Here is a 20791-nt window from a genome sequence, read left to right as displayed (position 1 = left end):
TTTAAATTTTTATCTATCTATCTATCTATCTATCTATCTATCTATCTATCTATCTATCTATCTATCTATCTATTTAAAGGCAGGGTCTTCCATACGTATCCAATTCACTCTGGACTCGAATTAGGGATCCTCCAGTGGCCATCCTCCCTAGTGCCGGGATTGCAAGCCTGTTCGACAGTCCAGAGCCGGATGTGAAGTCTTCTTGTTTTTGTAGCTAGAATCTTACTTTCTCAGAGGCAAACCGAGTCTTCGTCTGCCCAGTGCAGGATAAATGCCTCGTGCATTCTGCTAAAAGCGGCCTCGCTCTTTTCTCTTGGTAGGGGCTGCTCGTTTTCTTAGGTTTACGGGTACTTTTCCGTTCTGAGGGCACCAGGCAGAGGAGCAAGCACACCCACCAAGCCCCGCCCGGGCCACCAAAGATCGCCCGGACTCCAGCGCTGGGTCGCCGCAGGGCGGACGAGCCAATCAGAAGAAGTTTGGCCCTCTGCAGTTTCCGTCCGCTCACTAGGAGGCGCTGCGGCGGCCGCGGCGGCCCGGGCTGTCGCGGGCCGGGGCGGTTGAGGCTGGTGGCTGCCACTGTCGCGGCCATGGAATGGAGTTCCGAGTCGGCGGCCGTGAGGCGGCACCGCGGCGCAGCGGAGCGTCGGGAGGGACCGGCGGCCGCGCCGCACCGGGAGAGAGAGGCCTCAGCGCAGGAGGATGCGAGCGGCGGCGGGAGGACGCGGGGGAGGAGGAGCCCGGAGAGCGGAGGCGCAAGCCGGGGCGCGGGGACCGCGCTGTCCGAGGCGCGCACGGTGCTGGCGCTCGCACTCTACCTGCTCGCACTGCGGGCGCTCGTGCAGCTGTCGCTGCAGCGCCTGGTGCTGAGCCGGACCGCAGGGCTCCAGGGCGAGTTCGACGCGCACCAAGCCAGGTACGGCCGACCGGCCCGGCGGCGCGTCCGCTGCTGCCTCAGGCGGGGGAGCCCTGGGTGGGGAGGGAGGCCGGGGTCGGTGAGTCCCGCGCCCGTGAGCCCCGGGTCAGTGAGCCCTAGGCGGGTGAGTGTGGCGCCGCGGTGCCGGGCACTCGTGTGCTGAGTCCCGGGGTCCCTGGGCGCACGTGGGTGGGAAGTGGGATGGTCCTGCGCGTCCCTCTGGGGTCTGAATTGCCGGTCTCCGGGGCGTGCAGCCTCTCTCTCCCTTTCGGTTTCTCGGGGTGGCCAGGTGGAGCGAGTCTGCTGTACCATCCACTCTGCCCCGCTTGCCGATGATTGGATGTTAGCACGCTCCTGTCATCCGTCCTCCCCTCCTCTTTCTGGAGCAACTTCCACTTCTTTTACTTCAGTTAGTTCTCTGAATTTAAAAAACGATTCGGGGGTGGGGTGTATGTAACCAAGACTGCATTCATTATAAAGCCTTTGGGGGATGGTGTTGGAAAGGGGTAATGGAGTGTGCTGCCTTCCCAAGCACCCAGCCCCCAAATCCGAAAGCTGCGGACACTCCTTAGAGACCACCCATTCAGAATTTTGCCTACTAGTCTGAAGTTCGCAGATGGTCTGTGGCTCTTCTGTACTAGGGATTGTATAGTGTTCAACCTTTTTAAACGACCTCGGATGTACTTGGGAAGGTGAACTCTTTGATATTGTAACTTGTGTCTTAAACCAGATGAATCCGAAGCCAGTAGACAGTGTTGAACTGCGGCTGTGTTTTAAAAGCAGCTTCTTTGGATGTAACGTATGGAAAACTTATTTCTTAACTGTTTTCCATGATTTTACTCATCATCGGTTTCTGCCACTTAGACCCAGTAAGGAACGATCCATAAGTAGCCTGTGAAGTAGTGTTTTCCTGTCTAGTTTTCAGCAGACACACATACTGAATATAAGCCCTAGTCTTGGTACTGATTTGATGTGGAGTCAATGGAGGAAAAAAATGAAAGCATTAGTTCCTCGGATGCAATATGCAGTGATGAAACTTCCAGGTAATTTTCTTGGAATGTCTGAATTATTTTTAGTTTTAGTTTTTAAAGTGCCTTAAGTCCCGGCACTTGAGAGGCAGGGGCAGGTGGGTCTCTGTGAGTTGGAGGCCAGCCTGGTCTAGATAGGGAGTTCCAGGACAGCCAGAAACCATATCTTGGAAATGGGGGAGGGTAGTGCTTTTTTTTTTTTTTTTTTTCCTTTATGTGAGCAGTCAGAAGAACTAAACTTTCTGAGGTATGGGGGAAGCATAGAGGAAGTTGCTCCAAGATGTGTTCATTTTAAGTTTGCAGGAGATTGTCATCATCATCCTTTTGATTTCTTCCAGGGATTATCTGGAACACATAACAGCCATTGGTCCCAGGACTACAGGAAGTGCAGAAAATGAAATTCTGACAGTACAGTACCTTTTGGAGCAGATCAAACACATTGAAGTACAAAGCAACAGCCTCCACAGAATTTCAGTGGATATACAAAGGCCTACGGGTTCCTTTAGCATTGACTTCTTGGGAGGCTTTACAAGCTACTATGACAACATTACTAATGTTGTGGTAAAGCTGGAACCCCGAGGTGGAGCCCAGCATGCTGTACTGGCTAACTGTCACTTTGACTCAGTGGCAAATTCACCAGGTATGGACTTGTTTTTTAGTCATTTAAAAATCACTACAGCCCAAAAAGTTTTAAACTTACCCCTGGCTTGTTTGAGCAGTTGTGGGGACCATTTTTCCTAGACCAACGTTTTCTCATTGTGATGGGAGGCAAGGTAATTGTCAGTGTAGAGTCTAACAATTTAATATTCTCTTAAGTTCATTATTATTATTACTGTTGTTATTATAATTATTAAACAGTACCCCACTAGCCCCATGAGAACACGAGATGTTTTTGGTAGACTGAAGTAGCTTAATTCGTTTACCAAGGTGTCTGTCCATTTGTAAGTGCTTACACAGCCAGGGTTCCAGTAGCCTGCATTTAAGGAGTCCGTGGTTTGGAGGACATTACTTCTAGCAGTTTCTACCCACTGAGGATGTGACATACTGGTAGAACACTTAACACTGTGCTCTGAGTAGACACTGGCAAGATAGAGAACTTGATGTGACCGACATGATGCATAGCTGTCAGATCAGTGTGAATCCACTAAATCGAACTTTTTTGTAGATGTAACCGTCTTGTTAAATAAGAAACACAGAACCAATTGCAGAGTTAAAAACCACGAGGTCAGAGCAAGAGCGGAAAACCTTACCCTTCACTGCTTCTGCTGTCCTTCCTCTCCGCCAGAGACCTACTTCTGTGTATCCTGTCTATTTATAGTGACCTCCTCGTCACTGCCTGTTTGTACAGACCTCCAGGTCTTCTGTGATTGGTATTGAGATTAAAGGCGTGTGTCTGCCATGCTGGCTGTGTCCTTAACACACAGAGATCTACCTAGCTCTGCCTCCCAAGTGCTGGGATTAAAGGCGTGCATCACCACCGCCCAGCTTCTGCTCTGGCTTGCTCTGACCTCAAGGCAACTTTATTAACATACAAGTAAAATCACATTTCAATACAAATAAAATACCACTATACTTTTTTTTAATTTAAGTTTTTATTGATTCTTTGGATTTCACCTCATGTATCTGATCCCACTCATTTCCCTGTCCCCTCACCTCCAACCTATAGCTGGAATTTTCTCCAGTCCCGCCCAGGGCTGCAGCCACTCAGACCCAAATAAACACACAGACACTTATATTATTTAAACTGTTTGGCCTAATGGCTCAGGCTTCTTGCTATCTAGTTCTTATATCTTAAATTAACCAATTTCTATCAATCTATAAGTTGCCACATGGCTCATGGCTTACCGGCACTTTACATCTTGCTTCTCATTGTGGTGGCTGGCAGCGTCTCCTGACTCAGCTTTCCACTTCCCAGACTTCTCTCTCTTTGTCCTACCTATACTTCCTGCCTGGCTACTGGCCAATCAGCACTTTATTTACTAACCAATCAGAGCAACACATTTACAGCATAGAGAACATCCCATAGCACCACCCCCTGCCCTTGCAACCTCACCACAAAACAAAATTTAAAAGTAAAACCAAAAAATAAAAATAAAAATAAAACAAACACACACACACACACACACACACCAAAAAAAAAAAAAAAAAAAAAAAAATCTTCATGGAAGCTGTAGTATGGCCAGGTGAGTCACACAGTTTACCCTTTAGTCCATATATCTTTACTTGGTAGTGTTCATTGCTGTGAGTCATTGGAAACTTGTTTTTTTTTCTTTTTTTTTTTTCCCTTTTGGTTTTTCGAGACAGGGTTTCTCTGTAGCTTTGGCGCCTTTCCTTGAACTCACTCATAGCCCAGGCTGGCCTCGAACTCACAGAGATCCGCCTGCCTCTACCTCCCGAGTGCTGGGATTAAAGGCTTGTGCCATCGCCACCTGGCCTTGTTGTTGTTTTTTGTTTTTTTTTTTAATATAAATAAGATTTCTCAGAAGCATATTTTCAATAGTTTGAATAGTTGTTTCCATGTGTCCTGAGGCCAGCTCTGGACCTCTTTCTCCTCGCAGTAGCACCGAGCGCAAGCTGTACTGGCAAGGGCAGTGGTGAGAAAGCAATGGAAACTTCCCTTAGCTGTTTTATAGGGTATCGGTTGAAGTAAATGTAGCCAAGCTTAAACCAAAAGAGGCATTATGCTTCCACTGAAATATCAAGGAAGGGCATTGTGGTCAACAGCAGTAGCTTGGAGGTGGAGAGATTCAGTTTGCTTGAAAGTTGGAGATCAAGTTTGCCCAGAATGTGGAGGTACTGATGTAGTTGTGGACTCCAAGGATTCTCTTCTGCTTTTTAAACAAATATGTATTGATGAATTATTTATTTTATTTATGTGTATGTATCTGTGTGTGTGTATGCCCACATGTGTGTGGGTGCACTTGGAGGCCAGAAGAGGGTGTCAGATTCCTTGGAGCTAGAGTTTGGGCATCCGTGAGCAGTGGTGGCTGATGCAGATTCTGGCATCTGAACTGGTCCTCATGGTGGAGCAGCAAACTCTCTTAACTGCAGAGCACCAAGGATTTGGATTTGTTTCCCAAGACAGGGTTCTCTGTGTGGCCTCGGCTGTCCTGGAACCCACTCTGTAGGCCAGGCTGGCCTTGAACTCAGATCCTCCTGCCTCTGCCTCCTAAGTGCTGGAATTAAAGGCGTGTACCACCACTGCCTGGCTCCAAGGACTATTTTTTTTTTAATTTGGAGATGGTGCTGTTTTTGGAAAGTATATAGAGAGAAACAAAAATCACTATTGAAATGATATTATATAAAGTCTGCTCATTGTACTTAAGTCCTGAAATCTTTTATCATGTAAGTAAATTTCCATGACTCTTATAAATGGCCTCATGTCTAAAACCAATAACTTGCATTATCTCTAATATATATATACTCATGTAAACATTCACAAATAAAACATGCAAAAAAACAAAAAAAAAAAACAACCCCAAAAAACCAGCTAACATAGGCAGGTAAGAATAGAAAGAAGAGCTTTACAATGGTGTAAGATTTTAAACTTAAGAAGACCCCTTTTCTGGCTGGTCACCTCTGATCACACAGAGCTAGGGTAGATGCTGGGCCTTCTGGCCAGAAGGAGATCTAAGAATCATTAGGTCTCCTTGGGCTTATTGCCTAACTTATTCTTTAACTTTTTAACTGTTAAACAGAAAAATGATAGTTAATTTCCTAATAGTGTTGCTCAAAGGATTAAGTGTAAACAAAATACTAGGATAGCATCTCTCAAGGAAAATCTTACTTGATAACAATTTTAACAATAATGCTGGATTACTTGAATGTATAGCAGGCCCAATATAACCATCTAGAGTTACATAAGACATAAACTAGCCTTAACTAGATGAAACAATTTTGTGACTGGAAATTTCTTTGCATTTAGAATATATACTTTGCTTTTCAGAAATCAGTATCCACACATTCATTTTTAAAAAGGCAGAAGTGCTTTAACTTAATGCTAGGGACACTAGACAAGGCTACCCTGTGCTCATTATTAAGATGCTTAAATTGGAAAGGGACACATAATGCTGTGGTTATTTAAAAGAATTGTATTAGAAAGACTGGATATATAGATATCAAACAAATGTAGAAACACCCTGATTTTTTCTTTACCTCTCATAATTCTTACGTGGAATGGATGGATCCTTGTAAGGAAAGATAAATAAGAAAAAGCAGACATGGCTATTTCCATGTGCAGATATACCAAGGAAAATGAACCATTTCAAAGAGGTGCTTCAGCTCTCTGGCTTAAATCTTGTTGTCATCAAAGAACCAAACTTCTTTTGAAAAGTGACAAGACAAAGGGAAAGAACTGGGTGTGGGGTATAGCTTAGTGGGAGAGCAATTGTCTGGTCTGTGCAACCCCAAGTTCCATCCTTAGTGCTGGGAAAAACCCAAACCAAAGCAGAAAAGGAGAAAGGACCTGGAGTCTGCAGGCAGCAAGTTGTGGAGTTGACATGTATGGGAAGGAAAGCCTAGTAGGAAAGCTTTCTCTGTAGGCTCTTCAGGGTCTAAGGTTGTCTTTGAAGATTGACCTTCGTTCTTCTGGGTAGAGGGGGAGGAACACCTGCATAGGCAAATGCTTTTAGGCAAATGGGAGGAGGGCAGAGAGCCTCATTGTATCTCCTGCTGGATTTCTTAGCCTTGTATTCAAATTACATATTTTGAATGACATTTTCTGCTGCTCTTCACATAGTGGCAGGTGTACAGCTTACATGTGGTATCCACTGATGAAAAGATTCTTTGGAGAGCCATTAGAATGCCTCCCCCCCCCCTTTATACAGGGTCTCATGTAGCCTTGAACTGGTCTCATATTTGCTATGTAACTGAGGATGATCTTGAATTTTCTGATCTGAGTGTCCCACCATGTATGTATGGTTTAATTGACTAAAAGAGACTTTTGGTTCTTTTCAGATTGAACCTGTGGCTTCCTGCATGCTAAGCAATGCTCTGTTTCTAGTTTAGAAAACATTTTTATCTAAAACTTTATAGTACATATAGTGATAGTGTGAAAGAAATACCTACTAATAATAAGCTAAGAGTAGCTTTTCACCCACTCACCAAATAGTTCTCAACTGAATCCTTTCAGTGGATGAACTTATTGAAACAAGAGTGAGTATTTGTGTATGTGTGTGCACGTGCTGGGGCTGGAACCCAACACCTGTACTTGGCTGGGCAAATAAAGGCTCTACCACTGAGTTGTGCTCAGCTTCAGGAGTATTATTGAGACCTCCTGACCAGTGTTGTCTAGGGTGGCCTGAGTCTTACCAGCAATTCGGCTTTAGCCATCCAAGGCATGGGACTGAAGGCCTGCATAGCTGTTTGTTTTCCTGTGAGTATTATTTTAACGTTCTCAGCAACGTATCTGGACTCAGGAATTGATACCAATTAGTAGTAATGCTACCTACAGAAGACCTCATTTATTGTCTCAGGTCTGCTGTGTGGTGCCAGGTCATTGGTAAAAGAGAAATGTGAGTTATTTTGGGGTGGCTTCAATTTCAGGGTTGATTCTAAATGGAAAGGGATGTCAGTTAATCACTCAGCTTTTACTGTCCTCTGACTTTCACTTTCTTAAAGGTATTTTGACCTTTTCCTGGGTCTCTTCTAATACACTAGAACCATTAAAATAGGGGAATATGAAGGGGAAGTTTAATTTGTTAATCAACCCTATAAAGGTAAATGTCTTTAATTTCACTTTTACTTTGAATAAAGAAAAGTGTTACTGTTTGCCTTTTATTTTTAAAGAACAGTTTCAAATTAAAAAGAAAACATTTATTTCCTCTGTTTTCTGAAAAGTGGTACACATTAGCTATATCAGCTTATACTCCCTGCTCTAATTAATAGTAATCAGGTAGCCATTATTTTGTTTCGCTCTGACTAATGACTAAAATACAGTCCAATAATCACTAAGAGAGGTATCATTAATATTGTTTCTTTTTGAGCAGAAGTGAGGGTTGGAATTTAACAAAGCCTCAAAGCAAGCATTTTATTTTATCTGGTTACAGAGCCTTCCCTAAGTTTTCAAAGAGAAAGAAGGAAACTAAGGTGGCATCTTTCCCAGGGGCCAGGCAATGGGTGTTGCGTTGTATAATCTGTGCAAAACCTGTGAGGTGGAGTCTTCCGTCTGCTTTCTAAACCAGGAAGTAGTAAATGGCAGCCTGCTCTCAAGTCCCCACGGAAAGCTGTAGTGCCTCACCGTGTGTACACCTAGAAGTGCTACTGCCTGAATTAGGGTAGTGTTTACTTACTCACAATGCCTTTTAAACTCCCTGTTAGGAGAAAAATCAGCTCTCTAGAAAACAGACTAGTTTATTGACCTCCAGTGTGCCTCCTGCTCTCATCCAGTCCAGCCTTCTTTCCTGCTGCAGCCCTCCTACTTGCTTATTTTGAAGTGGCTCTGCTGCATTGGTTCCTCGATGTTTCAGTCAACCCTGGTGAAGGATGAGGACCCTTTTGAACTTGCTAACAATATCATGAGCTACTTCACTTAGAAAATGTAGTGATAACTTTTTAGTGTCGGCAAATAGCCAGTTAGTTTCTTTAACTACCTCTAAGTAATTTTAAAATAAGCACGTGGGGCCCAGCAAGATGGCTCAGTGCTTAAAGATGCCTGCCACCAAGCCCAGCTCCCTGAGTTTGGACCCACAGAATGGAAGGAAAGAATGACATCTCAAAGAGTGTCCTCTGACTTGAATGTGTGCATTGTAGTAAGTGTCGTGCCCCCGACCCCGCCTGCACACAAAATTAGTGCATACAGAAGCACTAGAGCTCTTTTTATGATCTTTAATTAGTATGATTTTCTGATGTAGAGGCTGCAGTACTGGACTACACCTTTTCAGTGCTGTGACAGGCCAGTCAGTAGTTCCCTCTTCTGTGTCCTGCCATTCAGCTGCTGCCTTTGTGCTTTTCCAGTACTTTATCCCTTCAGAAAACCTTAGAAAGTGTTACTCCATCCAGTGTCAATATCCATTACAGAGAGTTACATCCTCCGTAAACATGAAGTGCTACAGCTTTTGTGATTTTGAAAGTCAAGGAAGGGGTAGAGTGGAGGAAGCCATGAGTACCAGAAGTGAGAGCATCCCAGAGGATGTGGAAGAGGGTAACTTGCACTGGCCTGCGGGCCCATCCGGTTAACTTGTTAGCACAGCTGTTGAGTGGTATTGACTGTCATTGAGCAGACTAGGATCTTAGCGGGCCTTGTGTTTGCTGGGCGTATGTCACCCCATGATGACAGTTATGCTTCTGGTCATGCAGCTCTCATGATGCTTCTCTGAGGGGAAAGCTGCATTCCACACCAGTGGTGGTAAGCACTGAAACTGAGAAGTGAATCTGTTTTCTGACTCCAAGGTGCCAGCGATGATGCAGTCAGCTGTGCGGTGATGCTTGAAGTTCTCCGAGGCATGTCAGTGTCGTCAGAGCCCTTGCAGCATGCTGTGGTGTTTCTCTTCAATGGTGCTGAGGAAAATGTCTTGCAAGTAAGGTTTTATTGTTTTAAACATTCGAGTTGATAATAATGAGAGTAATAACTATTGGTAACGGTGTGTTTTATTAGTAATATGAGTAATGTCATAAAATAATATGTAAAACAAATACTGTACTTAGCAGTACTTTAAAAATGTCCATGAATGCAGATATGCTCAGTATGTTAGAAACGCAACTGAGAACAGCTCATCTTGCTAGTATATGATTCTTTTGTTTGTTTTCACTTTTTGTTTGTTGTTGTTTTTTATGGTTTTTTTTTCCAAAGACGATTTCTTTGGTAGCCTTGGCTGTCCTAGAACTAGCTCTGTAGACCAGGCATGCCTCTGCCTCCTGAGTGCTGGGTTTAAAGGTGTGCACCACCACTGCCTGGCTGTTTTCACTTTGCTTTTTGAAACAGGGGCTTGCTGTGTCTCCCATGATGGCCTGGTACTTGGGATCTTCTTGCCTCAGCTTTCTGAGTGCTGGGATTACAGCCATGTACCACTATGCCCAGAAAAGTGTTGGATTCAAGGGGCTTTGTAATGTTATAATTACTCTCTTCTGACTTTCAACCTTCGTGTTTCAGAGAGGTGATTTGAGGAAGGTACACAGCAGAAATGCCCAACTATATGGATTACCTCTCCTGTATTTTCTTTTCTTAACTTTTGTATATTCTCACAGTGACTTTCCACTTGGCCAGCCGAGCACCATTATATACAGGACGATGCCTTAGAGTCTGCCTTTGAGAAATGTTTATTTTGCTTTCATAGTCCCCACCTTTCCAAGATAGCCATTCTGCCATGCAAATAAACAATATAAAAACCTCTTTTAACCTACATTTGTTTCTCTCCTCATCAAGGCCAGTCATGGTTTTATTACTCAGCATCCCTGGGCCAGTTTGATTCGTGCATTTCTTAACCTGGAGGCAGCAGGTGTTGGAGGGAAGGAACTTGTATTCCAAACAGGTATGTGAGGCTGTGCACTAAGCATTTCAGTGCAATTCTAATTTCATGACAGTGTCATTAATCTCTTTAATGAGCAGTCTCTGGAATGAGATTTATTTTTAAGATGTGAGCTAATTTTAATTTGTATTTGTGGAATTTTTTTGGTATGTACGTGTGTGGTATGTGCACATGTTTGTATGGGTGTGTGTGTGTGTGTGTGTGTGTGTGTGTGTGTGTGTGTGTGTGCTTGTGGTAGCTACAGGTGTTAATATCTGGTGTCTTCCTCACTTGCATTCTACCTTTTTGAGACACGGCCTCTTGCTGAATCTGGAGTTCACCCATTCAGCTAGCCTGGCTGGTCATTGAGCTACAGCAGTCTTCCTGCCTGTCCTTGTTAATTTTTTTAAACAAAATAATGTGATCAGCATGTGGCTCCTGTATAGTGCTTATTATATGCAAATGTTATTTGAAATATCTTATGTACATTATGTATTTAGTTTTCAAAGCAACTTGAGGAGTACATACCACTATGCTTCTACTTTATAGATGAAGATAGAGATGGGAGAGTTTAACTTGAAAGCTTTTATAGTTGGTATAGAATGACTGGAACCTGAGAGATTCAGGCTCAGACTTGGTTCAGAGCCAGTAACTGGATTATAGTTTGTGCTGGTTGTCTCCTCTATTTTTTGGCAACATGGCATGAACTAGAGTTAACTGGAAAGAGAGAACCTCAAGTAAGGAACTGCCTCCATCAGACTCTCCTGTGGGCATGTCTGTGGGAATTTTCTTGATTAATGATTGGTATGGAAGGGCCCAACTCACTGTGGGTGGGACCACACCTGTGCAGGTCGTCCTGAGTTTTATAAGAAGCAGGCTGAGCAAACTATAGGAAGCAAGCCAATAAGCAGCCATCCTTGGCCTCTGCTTTAGATTTTGCCTCCAGGTTCCTACCTCGATTTTCTAGCTTGGCTTCTGTTGTGATGGACTCTGTAACCTGTAAACTAAATGAACCCATTTCTCTCCGCAAGTTCCTTTAGTCAGTGTTTTATCACAGTAGCAGAGAAGCAAATGAAAACATCATATAAAATGTAATAAAAATATGTAATGCTTTACAATATGTTATTACAAAAAATGTAATAAAAATAATATTCAGTGGGGTGGTGGTGGCAGAACTTGGGAGGCAGAGGCAGGAGAATCTCTGAGTTTGAGACCAGCCTGGTCTACTGAGGGAGATCCTGGTGGGTCATCCAGGGCTACACAGAGAAACCCTGTGTCGAAAAAAACATTAAAAAAAAAATCACCATCATATAATGGTGAGTGTTATTTTTATTAATTATGGATGATTATAAGGGATTTGTTGTGTATCAGGCTTGGGTGTTCACATGGGTCCATGGAATGGACATAGCGGCACCTCAAGAATGATTCTTAGCCTTTTCCAGCTGCAGGGGGTATTGTCTCTCCAGGCTGAAGCACTGTAGCTTAGCAAAGGGCCCTTTTATTGTTATACAGTTCACACCTTTAACAAGTTAATTTCTACCCCAAACCTCTTATCTAAGCCACACAAAGGGACAATGCCAAATGCAAATTCCAGTAAAAGAATACCACAGTGCTCTGGGTTGTTCTTAAACCAAGTCTGCATAGGCTTTGAACCCCTAGGAAACTTAGATAAGACTTCAAGCAGGAGGTAAGGAGACAGGAGGTAGCAATCACAAAAGGCAGATCAAAGCTAGGTGCTAACACTCTGGAATCAAACCAGTGGCAGCTCTTCAGGAATTCTCCCAACATGGATTTAAAATGATAATTATTAATTAAAATGAGAAATTTTACCCACAGTTTAAGGGATTTAGTTCTATCACTGAATTAATTGAAAAAATCAGAAGTGGAAAGCAACCATTTTTATTTAGTAGCTCTCTGGTTTTATATATCTGGAGAGAGTTTAAATTTTAGGCTGAAGCTTTCTTGAACATAAGAGGATATAATCAATAAATACCATATATTTGTTATCCTAAAGCTCACAGATTTGCTCAGCCAAGGCCTGTTAAGACCTGACGTTGGAAAATTTGTCTCTTGTCCTGCCTCTGCTAGAAATTTGGACAAAGCATCAGTGCATTTTAGCCTCACACAAAACTTCTGCAAAGCTGCATTTGTGTTGATGTTTTAGTCAAGACGGTCTTACTTGGTATCCCTGGCTGCCATTGAACTCTTGATCCTTCTGCCCCTACCTTCGGAGTGCTGGGGTTATAGCCATGTCCTACCATGACTGATTTGCTAGGAGTCTTAATGGTGAGTAGTGTTTTGGGTGAGATGGGCTAGAGCAAATGACTAAGGTGATAGAAATTTACTGTGTAGCACCTTTAAAAGACAGTCTTGCTTAAGTTTTGAAATTACTAAGTGTTTTTTATGACCTAAACAGTACTCTCTCAAACTTACTTTATACTCTTAACATTAAAAATAGATCTGCATTGTGCTTCAGTTACATCTTTAAGAAATTCAGGGTTGCCAGGTTAGTGGTGTAGGCCTTTAACCCCAGTATGTGGCAGGCAGAGACGGTACTCTCTGAGTTCCAGGTCAGCCAAGGCTACATAGCCTTGACTCAAAACACACACACATACACATACACACACACACACACACACACACACACACACACACACACAGACAGAGAGAGAGAGAGAGAGAGAGAGAGAGAGAGAGAGAGAGAGAGAGAAATTCAAGATCACAAAGTGAGATACAGCAAGATTTTTTTTTTTTTAGCTCTCAAATTTTTCTATTTTCTCTTTAATCAGCGAGAAGCAGTTGAACTCTAACATCTATAGGGATAGGTAGCAGCTATCCACCCCCTCCACCTCCAGCTTCTTGGCTATCATCCAGGATAGGAGGAACATATTCAACAGCTACCAAATCAAAGCGGAGCAGCAGAGAACTCCAAGGAAGGAGAACAGTGAGTCTCATGTGCTGGGACAATCCCAGGCTCTGCTGGAGCAGCAGCCTGTCTTATAGATTTCTTCTGCCAGAAGTGCACTCTAAGTCATGATCCCAGCATCCCGTTCTGTGCTCTACTACCCAGAGATGATGCCCAGCTCTCTTGTGGTGTTTCCATGTTTGACAAGGAGGCCAAGTACCCCTAGGCCAGCAGATGTAGATTGCGAATGTGTGCCAGATGGCTGTCCTCAGTGTTTTTTCTGTCTAGTGAAACTTGTTCTGTCCTGGCTTTTCAGATAAAACAGTGTGTACTCTCCAGAGTTCCACTGTCACTTGAGAGGGAATGCTCATTTGGGGGCTTTTGGAGGCTGGAATGATCATTCTTACTTAATGTCATAGACAGTGGCCTATCAGACCAGCACTTTAGTAAGTCAGGAAGGCTTCCTGACATCGTTTTTGAAGGTGTTAGTAAAATACAATCTTATAAAATTAAACAGATCTAAACCATTAATATATTTTCCATTTTGAAAAATCCGGGCTCTACCAACTGAGAACAAGAAATCCTGTAAGTAAAACACTCATGGCCTTTGCAGCACTCTGAGCAAACCAGCGTTATAGTTTGCTCTGCATCCTTCTGGGATTTTTAATAGTGTGTGTTTATGCACATGAACACTGACATTGTTGTTAGGGAATGTTGGCATTCAGACCTGCCCCTTGGGAACCCACCCAGCATCCTGACCAGATCATCCCCTTTAAGAGAAAACTCTCTCCCTGTTTCTTTCTATTCCCATGCGGTGTACACCTCCATTCTCCACCCCCTCCCTCCCTTCCCTGCTCCCCTCCCCCAGTGAAACTTTCCACATGGATGCCACTGTCTGCATGGCGAGACTTTCTGCCATTACCCCTTGGCCGCTGCCCCGTGGCATCTCAAACTCACCAAGGCCTCTTGAGCGTTGTTTCACAACAATTATTTTCTTAAGTGTGATAATATTTTGTAACTGTATCCTTCTTTATTTATAAATTTATTTATTTATATAAAAAATCACACCTTACTATATCAAGATATAATTTCAATGTCCTATAGTTCACCAACTTAAATGGTAAAATTCAGTGGTTTTCTTTTTAGGTGTTTCTACATAGTTGTGTACCACTATCATTAATTCTAGAGCATTTTAAGGAAAGGTTTATTTATGCATGTGTACTCACTCATGTCTGTGAATGTGTGTGCATTCTCAGTGCAGTCATCCAAAAAAGGTCCGAAGAGGTCATAGGATCCCTTGGAGCTGGAGCTCCAGGTGTTTGTGGGCCCCTTGACATGGGTGTTGGGAACTGAACTATTGTCCTCATTAGCAGCAAAAACTCTAACCACTGAGCAATCTCTCTAGCTCCTGGAACATTTCTCCTCACTCCTGAAAGAATCTCATTAGTTAGCTGTCGCTCACGTTTCCTCCATGCGGCCAGCCACGTGTGGGTATGTTGAGCAGAGCTTTCTGACTGACCTTGTACTGTGTTGTCTTGTTTCATTTCAGGCCCTGAGAACCCTTGGTTGGTCCAGGCTTATGTTTCAGCAGCCAAACACCCTTTTGCTTCTGTGGTGGCTCAGGAGGTTTTTCAGAGTGGAATCATTCCTTCCGATACTGACTTCCGAATCTACAGGGATTTTGGAAACATTCCAGGTATTCTGTCAGCGCTCACAGGCTGTTGTATCAAGAGCAGACTTTACTTCTTGACATGGGAATAGCTTCTGAGAGGACACTGTCTGTGAAAGCTTATCTTCTGACTCACCAGAGTAGAGTTCTTGATGCTACCCTTCAACAACCCATAGGGATTGAAATGGCGCCTGTGGGATGGCGTGGACCCCAGTGTGGGGTGGAGGGAACGGGTTAGCAGCCCTCCCCAAAGATGCCAGGGATCCTCAGGGTCTCGGACACCCCCCTGTTGTCTTGCCTTTCCAACTGCTTTGATGACTTATATAGTTTATTTGAAATGTAAATCTTGCTCTTAACTGCCTGAATTCTATTCTCCAAACTTTCTTCCCTAATGTGTGACTTAAAATGCTTCTTTAATTATTATGTTTTAAATTACAGACTGTAGTTATAGATTTTGTAAGAACAGAAAAGGATTTATGACATCATGAATATGACAGACAGTTAGCCTCCTGCTTTGGCATTTGGTCTTTTAGAATTTAATATGTTAAACAGCCCTAACACAAGTCTGATCTTTAAAATGAGATGACTTTTTCCATTGTTTGTCTTAGGAATAGACTTAGCTTTTATTGAAAATGGATACATCTATCACACCAAGTACGACACAGCGGACAGAATTCTCATAGATTCCATTCAGAGAGCAGGTTGGTATTAACAGGTTTGGCTTTTGATGTGCAGTGATGGAATATCTAGAAAGTACATTCTATAGCCTGTGTGGTTGAGAGTCAGTATGTGGTTGAATGAGTTAGATTTGGAGTTGGAAAGATTAGGGCTTGAATTTAGTCTTTACTGTCTGACTTAGCAATTAAAAGCTTAGAAATAGTCACTGTGATGACTCAGAAAGGAGTGGCTCAGGGCTGTGGAAGGATGCTGGTATACCGTGAGGGTTTGAAAGGGGAGCTCCCAGGCTTGTAGGATTGTTGAGTAGTAAAGAATGCAGCTGTACTGTAGACTACTGGTGGTGGTCGAGACAGCGCCCTGGCTGACCTCATGATAGAACTCCAGTTAGATTTGGAGTTGGAAAGATTAGGAGATGGAAGAACATCCAGTGTCTGATGAAAGCAGATGCAGAGATCCATGGCCGAGCCCCAGGTGGAGCTCTGGGAGTCCAGTTGGCGAGAGAGAGAAGAGGGATTGTATGAACAAGAGATGTTGAGACCATGGTTGGAGGAAGCACAAGGACAAATAGCCAAACTAGTGGAAGCGCATGAACTATGAACCAATAGCTGAGGAGCCTCCATGGAACTGGACCAGGCCCTCTGGAGAAGTGAGACAGTTGATTAGCTTGAACTGTTTGGGCGGCTCCCAAAGCAGTGGAACCAGGACCTGTCCCTGGTGCATGGGCTGACTTTTTGGATCCTGGGACCTATGCAGGGACACTTTGCTCAGCCTTGGTGTAGGGAGGAGGGGACTGGACCTGCCTTGGCTGAGTCTGCCAGGCTGGGCTGACTCCCCAGGGGAGACCTTGCCTTGGGGGAGGTGGGAATGGGGAGTGGATGGGGGTGCTGCGGGGGGAGGAGGGAGGACAGGGGAATCCGTGGCTGATATGTGAAATGAAGTTAATTATAAAATACAAATACTATTAAAAAAAAGAATGCAGCTGAAGTGAGAGCTGTGAATTGGAGGTAGACTCGGGCATGGTTTGTGGCACCGGCTGAGAGAGTAGGGAATGATAGCGTGGGCCCATGACAGGGTGCACAGAGGGCAGATGAGGCATTTACGTAGCGCAGTGTTACGTTCTTCCCAGAGATCTAGAGGCCTTAGGGAGGCGAACCCGAGCCTTAAAGAGGTGATGGGGATTTGGCCTGTGGAGAGGTGATGATCTTTGAAGTAAGAGCACACATGGGGAAGAAGCGGCGGCGGCGGGGCATGGGTGTGGGAGGCTCTCACACTAGAAGGAAATATTTTCAGAAGTAGAAGAGAAGGTTGAAGTATATGGGGAAGGAGATTATAGTTGGCTTCAAAAACCATCAAGGGTTCGGTGGTAGGGTGCTGCCTAACATGTGTGAGGCCCTGCATACCAACCCTGGCATTAAAAAAAAATGGTTGATGAGCTAGCTCAGCAGATGCAGGCACCTGCTGTCCAACCTGACAAGCTGAGTTTGACCCCTGAGACTCACATGGTGGAGGAGGTGAACCAGCTCAGGAAAGTAGCCCTCTGACCTGTAGATATGTGCAGGGGTGCAGCACCCCAATAAATAAGAATGTGATTTCAAAGATTTTAAATTCAGAAATAAACTAAAGGAATAAGGAACCCTTGCAGGTCTGAGTCTGTAAGTGAACTCATTAAGGTGATTTTAAGTGTTAGAGGTCTGGCATGCATTATGGGGCAAAGGGTGAGGAGTGAGCATTCTGACGGTCATTTCAGTGGAATAAGAAGAGCCTTGACTGGTGTTGACAGAAGATAAAGATAGGAACAAAGGGAGGGATGCTGGGGGAGAGAGAGAGAGAGAGAGAGAGAGAGAGAGAGAGAGAGAGAGGGAGGGAGGGAGGGAGGGAGGGAGGGAGGGAGGGAGGGGGAGGGAGGGAGAGGGAGGGAGGGAAGGAGTGGGAGGGAGAAAGAAAGAGAGAGAGAATGAACCTTCTTCCCCTCTTCATGGACATAGTTCTGTCAATCTGGACAGGCTCTTTTTTTTTTTTTTTTTTTTTTTTTTTTTTTTTTTTTAGCTAGATCCTATCATTATTACTTACTGTGTAGCCCAACTGCTTAGTACTTGTCAGCTTCTGGCCTCTGCTTCTAGATGCTAGGATCACAGGCATACATTACCACACCTAGCTCACCTTTTAAGGTTTTAAATTTTTGTTGTTGTTGTTTTGAGGTAGGATTTCTCTGTGTAGGCCAGCTGGCCTGAAGTTGTCACCCTTCTGCTCTGACTCACATGTGCTCTTTATGGTTATAGTTCTGGTTTGCAACCCTGAAGTCCTGGGGACCCAGGCCTTGTGCATGCATTCTAGGAAAGCACCGTTTCACTGGTCCCAGAACCACCTCTCCAGCCCTTTTGGCTTATTTTTGTTTAAGAGAAGGTCTTGCTGTGTAGCTCAGGCTAGCTTTGAACTTGCTCTGTAACCTAGAATTCTCAGTCAGTCTGCCTTTGCTGCCCCTTCCTAATACTTCTTAACATGCTTTAACAACTTGTTCTGTGCTGACCAGCTTCACGAGAGGCTTTTTTCTGTCTCACCCCTGAATTCTGGCCTTTAGAACTGGGTCTCCCGAGGTTACAGTGTACCCCCTAGAAAGGCCTGCACGGAGCTTTGGCATTATTCAGTCATCTTAGGGAATAGCTGTAACAGAGGGCCAGGGCTGAGCTTCTAAGTGGAGAGGAAGAAGAGCAGGAGCAGGGTCTAACCTAGGAAATTTGGTAAGAAATGGGGAGTGCAGTGCATGATAGGAAGGGTGCCTGCTCACATTCTTCCCAGGCACTTGTATTTCTGCTTTACATGGCTGTGTGTAAGCCACCATCCACTCGTTTACTAGACCTTCTTATCTTTCTTACTAAAAGGTGACAACATTTTAGCGGTTCTTAAATACCTAGCTACATCCGACATGCTGGCTTCTTCGTCTGAGTACCGACATGGAAACATGGTCTTCTTTGACGTATTTGGCCTGCTTGTCATTGCGTACCCTTCTCGTGTGGGCGCAATAATAAACTACATGGTGGTCACGGCTGTTGTTCTGTACTTGGGGAAAAAGCTGCTGCAGCCCAGACGCAGGAGTAAGTACTTCCCTCTAAAGTGTGGGGACTGGAACGGGGGTCAGATTTGCTGGAGAGATTTCAGCTATTGTTTTGTTTCTTCCCAGGAAGTACAGCATCTTAGGGGAATAGTGCTTGATTTCTATTTTTAAAATTCCTAGATAAATATTGAATTGGTATGTGCTCATTATACTTCCAGGGTTGGTGAAGTCAACCATTTTTATTCACTCACCCTGAAACTGGTAAGGAGGCTATCTGCATTGCTCTTGTGAGATATCCTTGACTCTCAGTGGTCCTTGACTGTCTTCCTTTATTTACTCTTATCCCATTCTTGGGTTTGACAGCTCTCTGCACCAGGACGTTTAACGATGGTCACTTACAGTAGTACACTTTTTGTTTTCTGTTGGCCCCTTTAGCACGAGCTGGCTTTGTAATGAGCTGATGGAGCTGGTGACAGTGACTGTGCTCTCTTTCTTAGACGCTGACTACACCAGAGACTTCCTGTGCGGACTCGCCATCACTTTCACTAGCTGGTTCACCAGCCTTGTCACCGTCCTCATCATAGCAGTGTCCGTCTCTCTCCTCGGACAGTCCCTCTCGTGGTACAACCACTTTTATGTCGCTGTCGGCCTGTATGGGACTGCAACCATGGCCAAAATCATACTCATACACACCCTTGCAAAACGATTTTATTATGTGGTAAGTAGTTGACGGCTTTGTTGTTTTCTTTTTGCTGCTGTCAAGAATGGAAGGCAAAGAAGGGAAATTTATTGTGCCTGGTCTTTTAGAACCATTAGAAATTGTTCAGCATGGTTATAGAAAATGCTGCCACGGTGTTAATTTCCTGGCGTTTTCTTATTCTGAGAATTGGGATGCAGAATTCAAGTGACTTACAAAGCTGTGTTTTCCACAGTGTCTAGAGTGGCGGTGATGGTGAGGCTTGTGTGGCTCTCTGCCTCCCTCCGCTGGTGTTTCTGTGACTGTGTTTCCATTCACCATCCCATGCTGGTTACCCTCCTGTGACTCTCACTGTTCTCTTGGGGACTGTAAGGCCGAAGTCTCTGCTGTATCGCCTGTACTTGGGCAATGTCTGGCACATCTTGATGCAGTGAGCACTTCCCTAAAAGAACAATGCATTTAAAATTTTCCCATTGGTTTTCCTTTACTTTTTGAGATTATATCATTTCCCCCCTTCCCTTTCTACCTTCTAATCCCTCCCAAATACCCCTTCCTGCTCTTTCAAATTCATGGCCTCTATTTTCTTTAGTTGTTGTTATGTGCATATAAGTATATGTTCATAAATACATCTTTTTTTTAGTCTAGGTACTGTTACTCACGTATGTTTTTATAGAGTTGGCCATTAGTATTGGATAACTAATTGTGCTCTTCCCTAAAGACTATTTTTCTCCCAACATTCCTTAGTGCCTATCATTCTTTGTGTAGGGTTGAGGCCTCTCGCCAATCCACTTTATCATATCTATTGTTATTGTCATTGTGAAGCTCATATTTAGACAGTCACGTTGGTGAGACTTTATGTATGTAGCTTCTGACATTACTGGAGACATAGCCTCATAACAAACTCCCTGATCCTCTGGCCCTTACAATCTTTGTGTCTCCACTTCTGAAATGTTTCCTGAGCCTTTGGATCTAGAGTTGTTTGTAGATGTATCCACTGGGACTGGGCTCCACAACTTTACATTTGGATTGGTTGTGGTTTTCTCTAATGCTCTCCATCTGTTACAAAGTTTCTTTGATGTAGGGTGAGGACTACACTTATATGTGGGTATAAGGACATTTAGAGTGTAGTTAGGGATTATGCTGGTTTGATAAAACAGTGGTTGTAGGTCTCCAAGATCCATGACTTAACAAGCCCTGGGTAGTTGGCTAGGTCTCCAGTACCAGGCATGTTTTCACTCTGAGCAGGTCTTGAGTCCAGTTAGAGCTTGGTCACTACAAGCTCTGTGTGTTACTGCTGTACCCTTGGGGCTTCCTTAGTACCATCCATGCTGGTCATTGTGCTCCATGGGCACCATAGCTGGGTAGGCAGGACTGTTATTTGCTTCTCTCCTTTGGAAGCTTGCAT

General features: G+C 44.0%; 1 protein-coding gene across 1 annotated transcript in view; it reads left to right on the top strand.

Annotated features, from left to right (window-relative positions):
• Nucleotides 1-506: 506 nt before the first annotated feature.
• Nucleotides 507-20791, top strand: part of Ermp1 (endoplasmic reticulum metallopeptidase 1) — a 46999-nt gene continuing 26714 nt past the window's right edge. Inside the window, exons 1-8 of the mRNA XM_036209138.1 lie at nt 507-913; nt 2280-2581; nt 9331-9458; nt 10304-10409; nt 14840-14986; nt 15568-15660; nt 18517-18729; nt 19187-19407. Coding sequence (XP_036065031.1) covers nt 588-913; nt 2280-2581; nt 9331-9458; nt 10304-10409; nt 14840-14986; nt 15568-15660; nt 18517-18729; nt 19187-19407 — 1536 coding nt within the window. The 5' untranslated portion in view covers nt 507-587. The remainder of the gene's footprint in view (nt 914-2279; nt 2582-9330; nt 9459-10303; nt 10410-14839; nt 14987-15567; nt 15661-18516; nt 18730-19186; nt 19408-20791) is intronic.

Source organism: Onychomys torridus, chromosome 1 (assembly GCF_903995425.1).
Source record: "Onychomys torridus chromosome 1, mOncTor1.1, whole genome shotgun sequence".
NCBI classification, from domain to species: domain Eukaryota; kingdom Metazoa; phylum Chordata; class Mammalia; order Rodentia; family Cricetidae; genus Onychomys; species Onychomys torridus.
The sequence above is the reverse complement of the archived record's forward strand: the minus strand, read 5'-3'. Positions and strand labels throughout refer to the sequence as shown.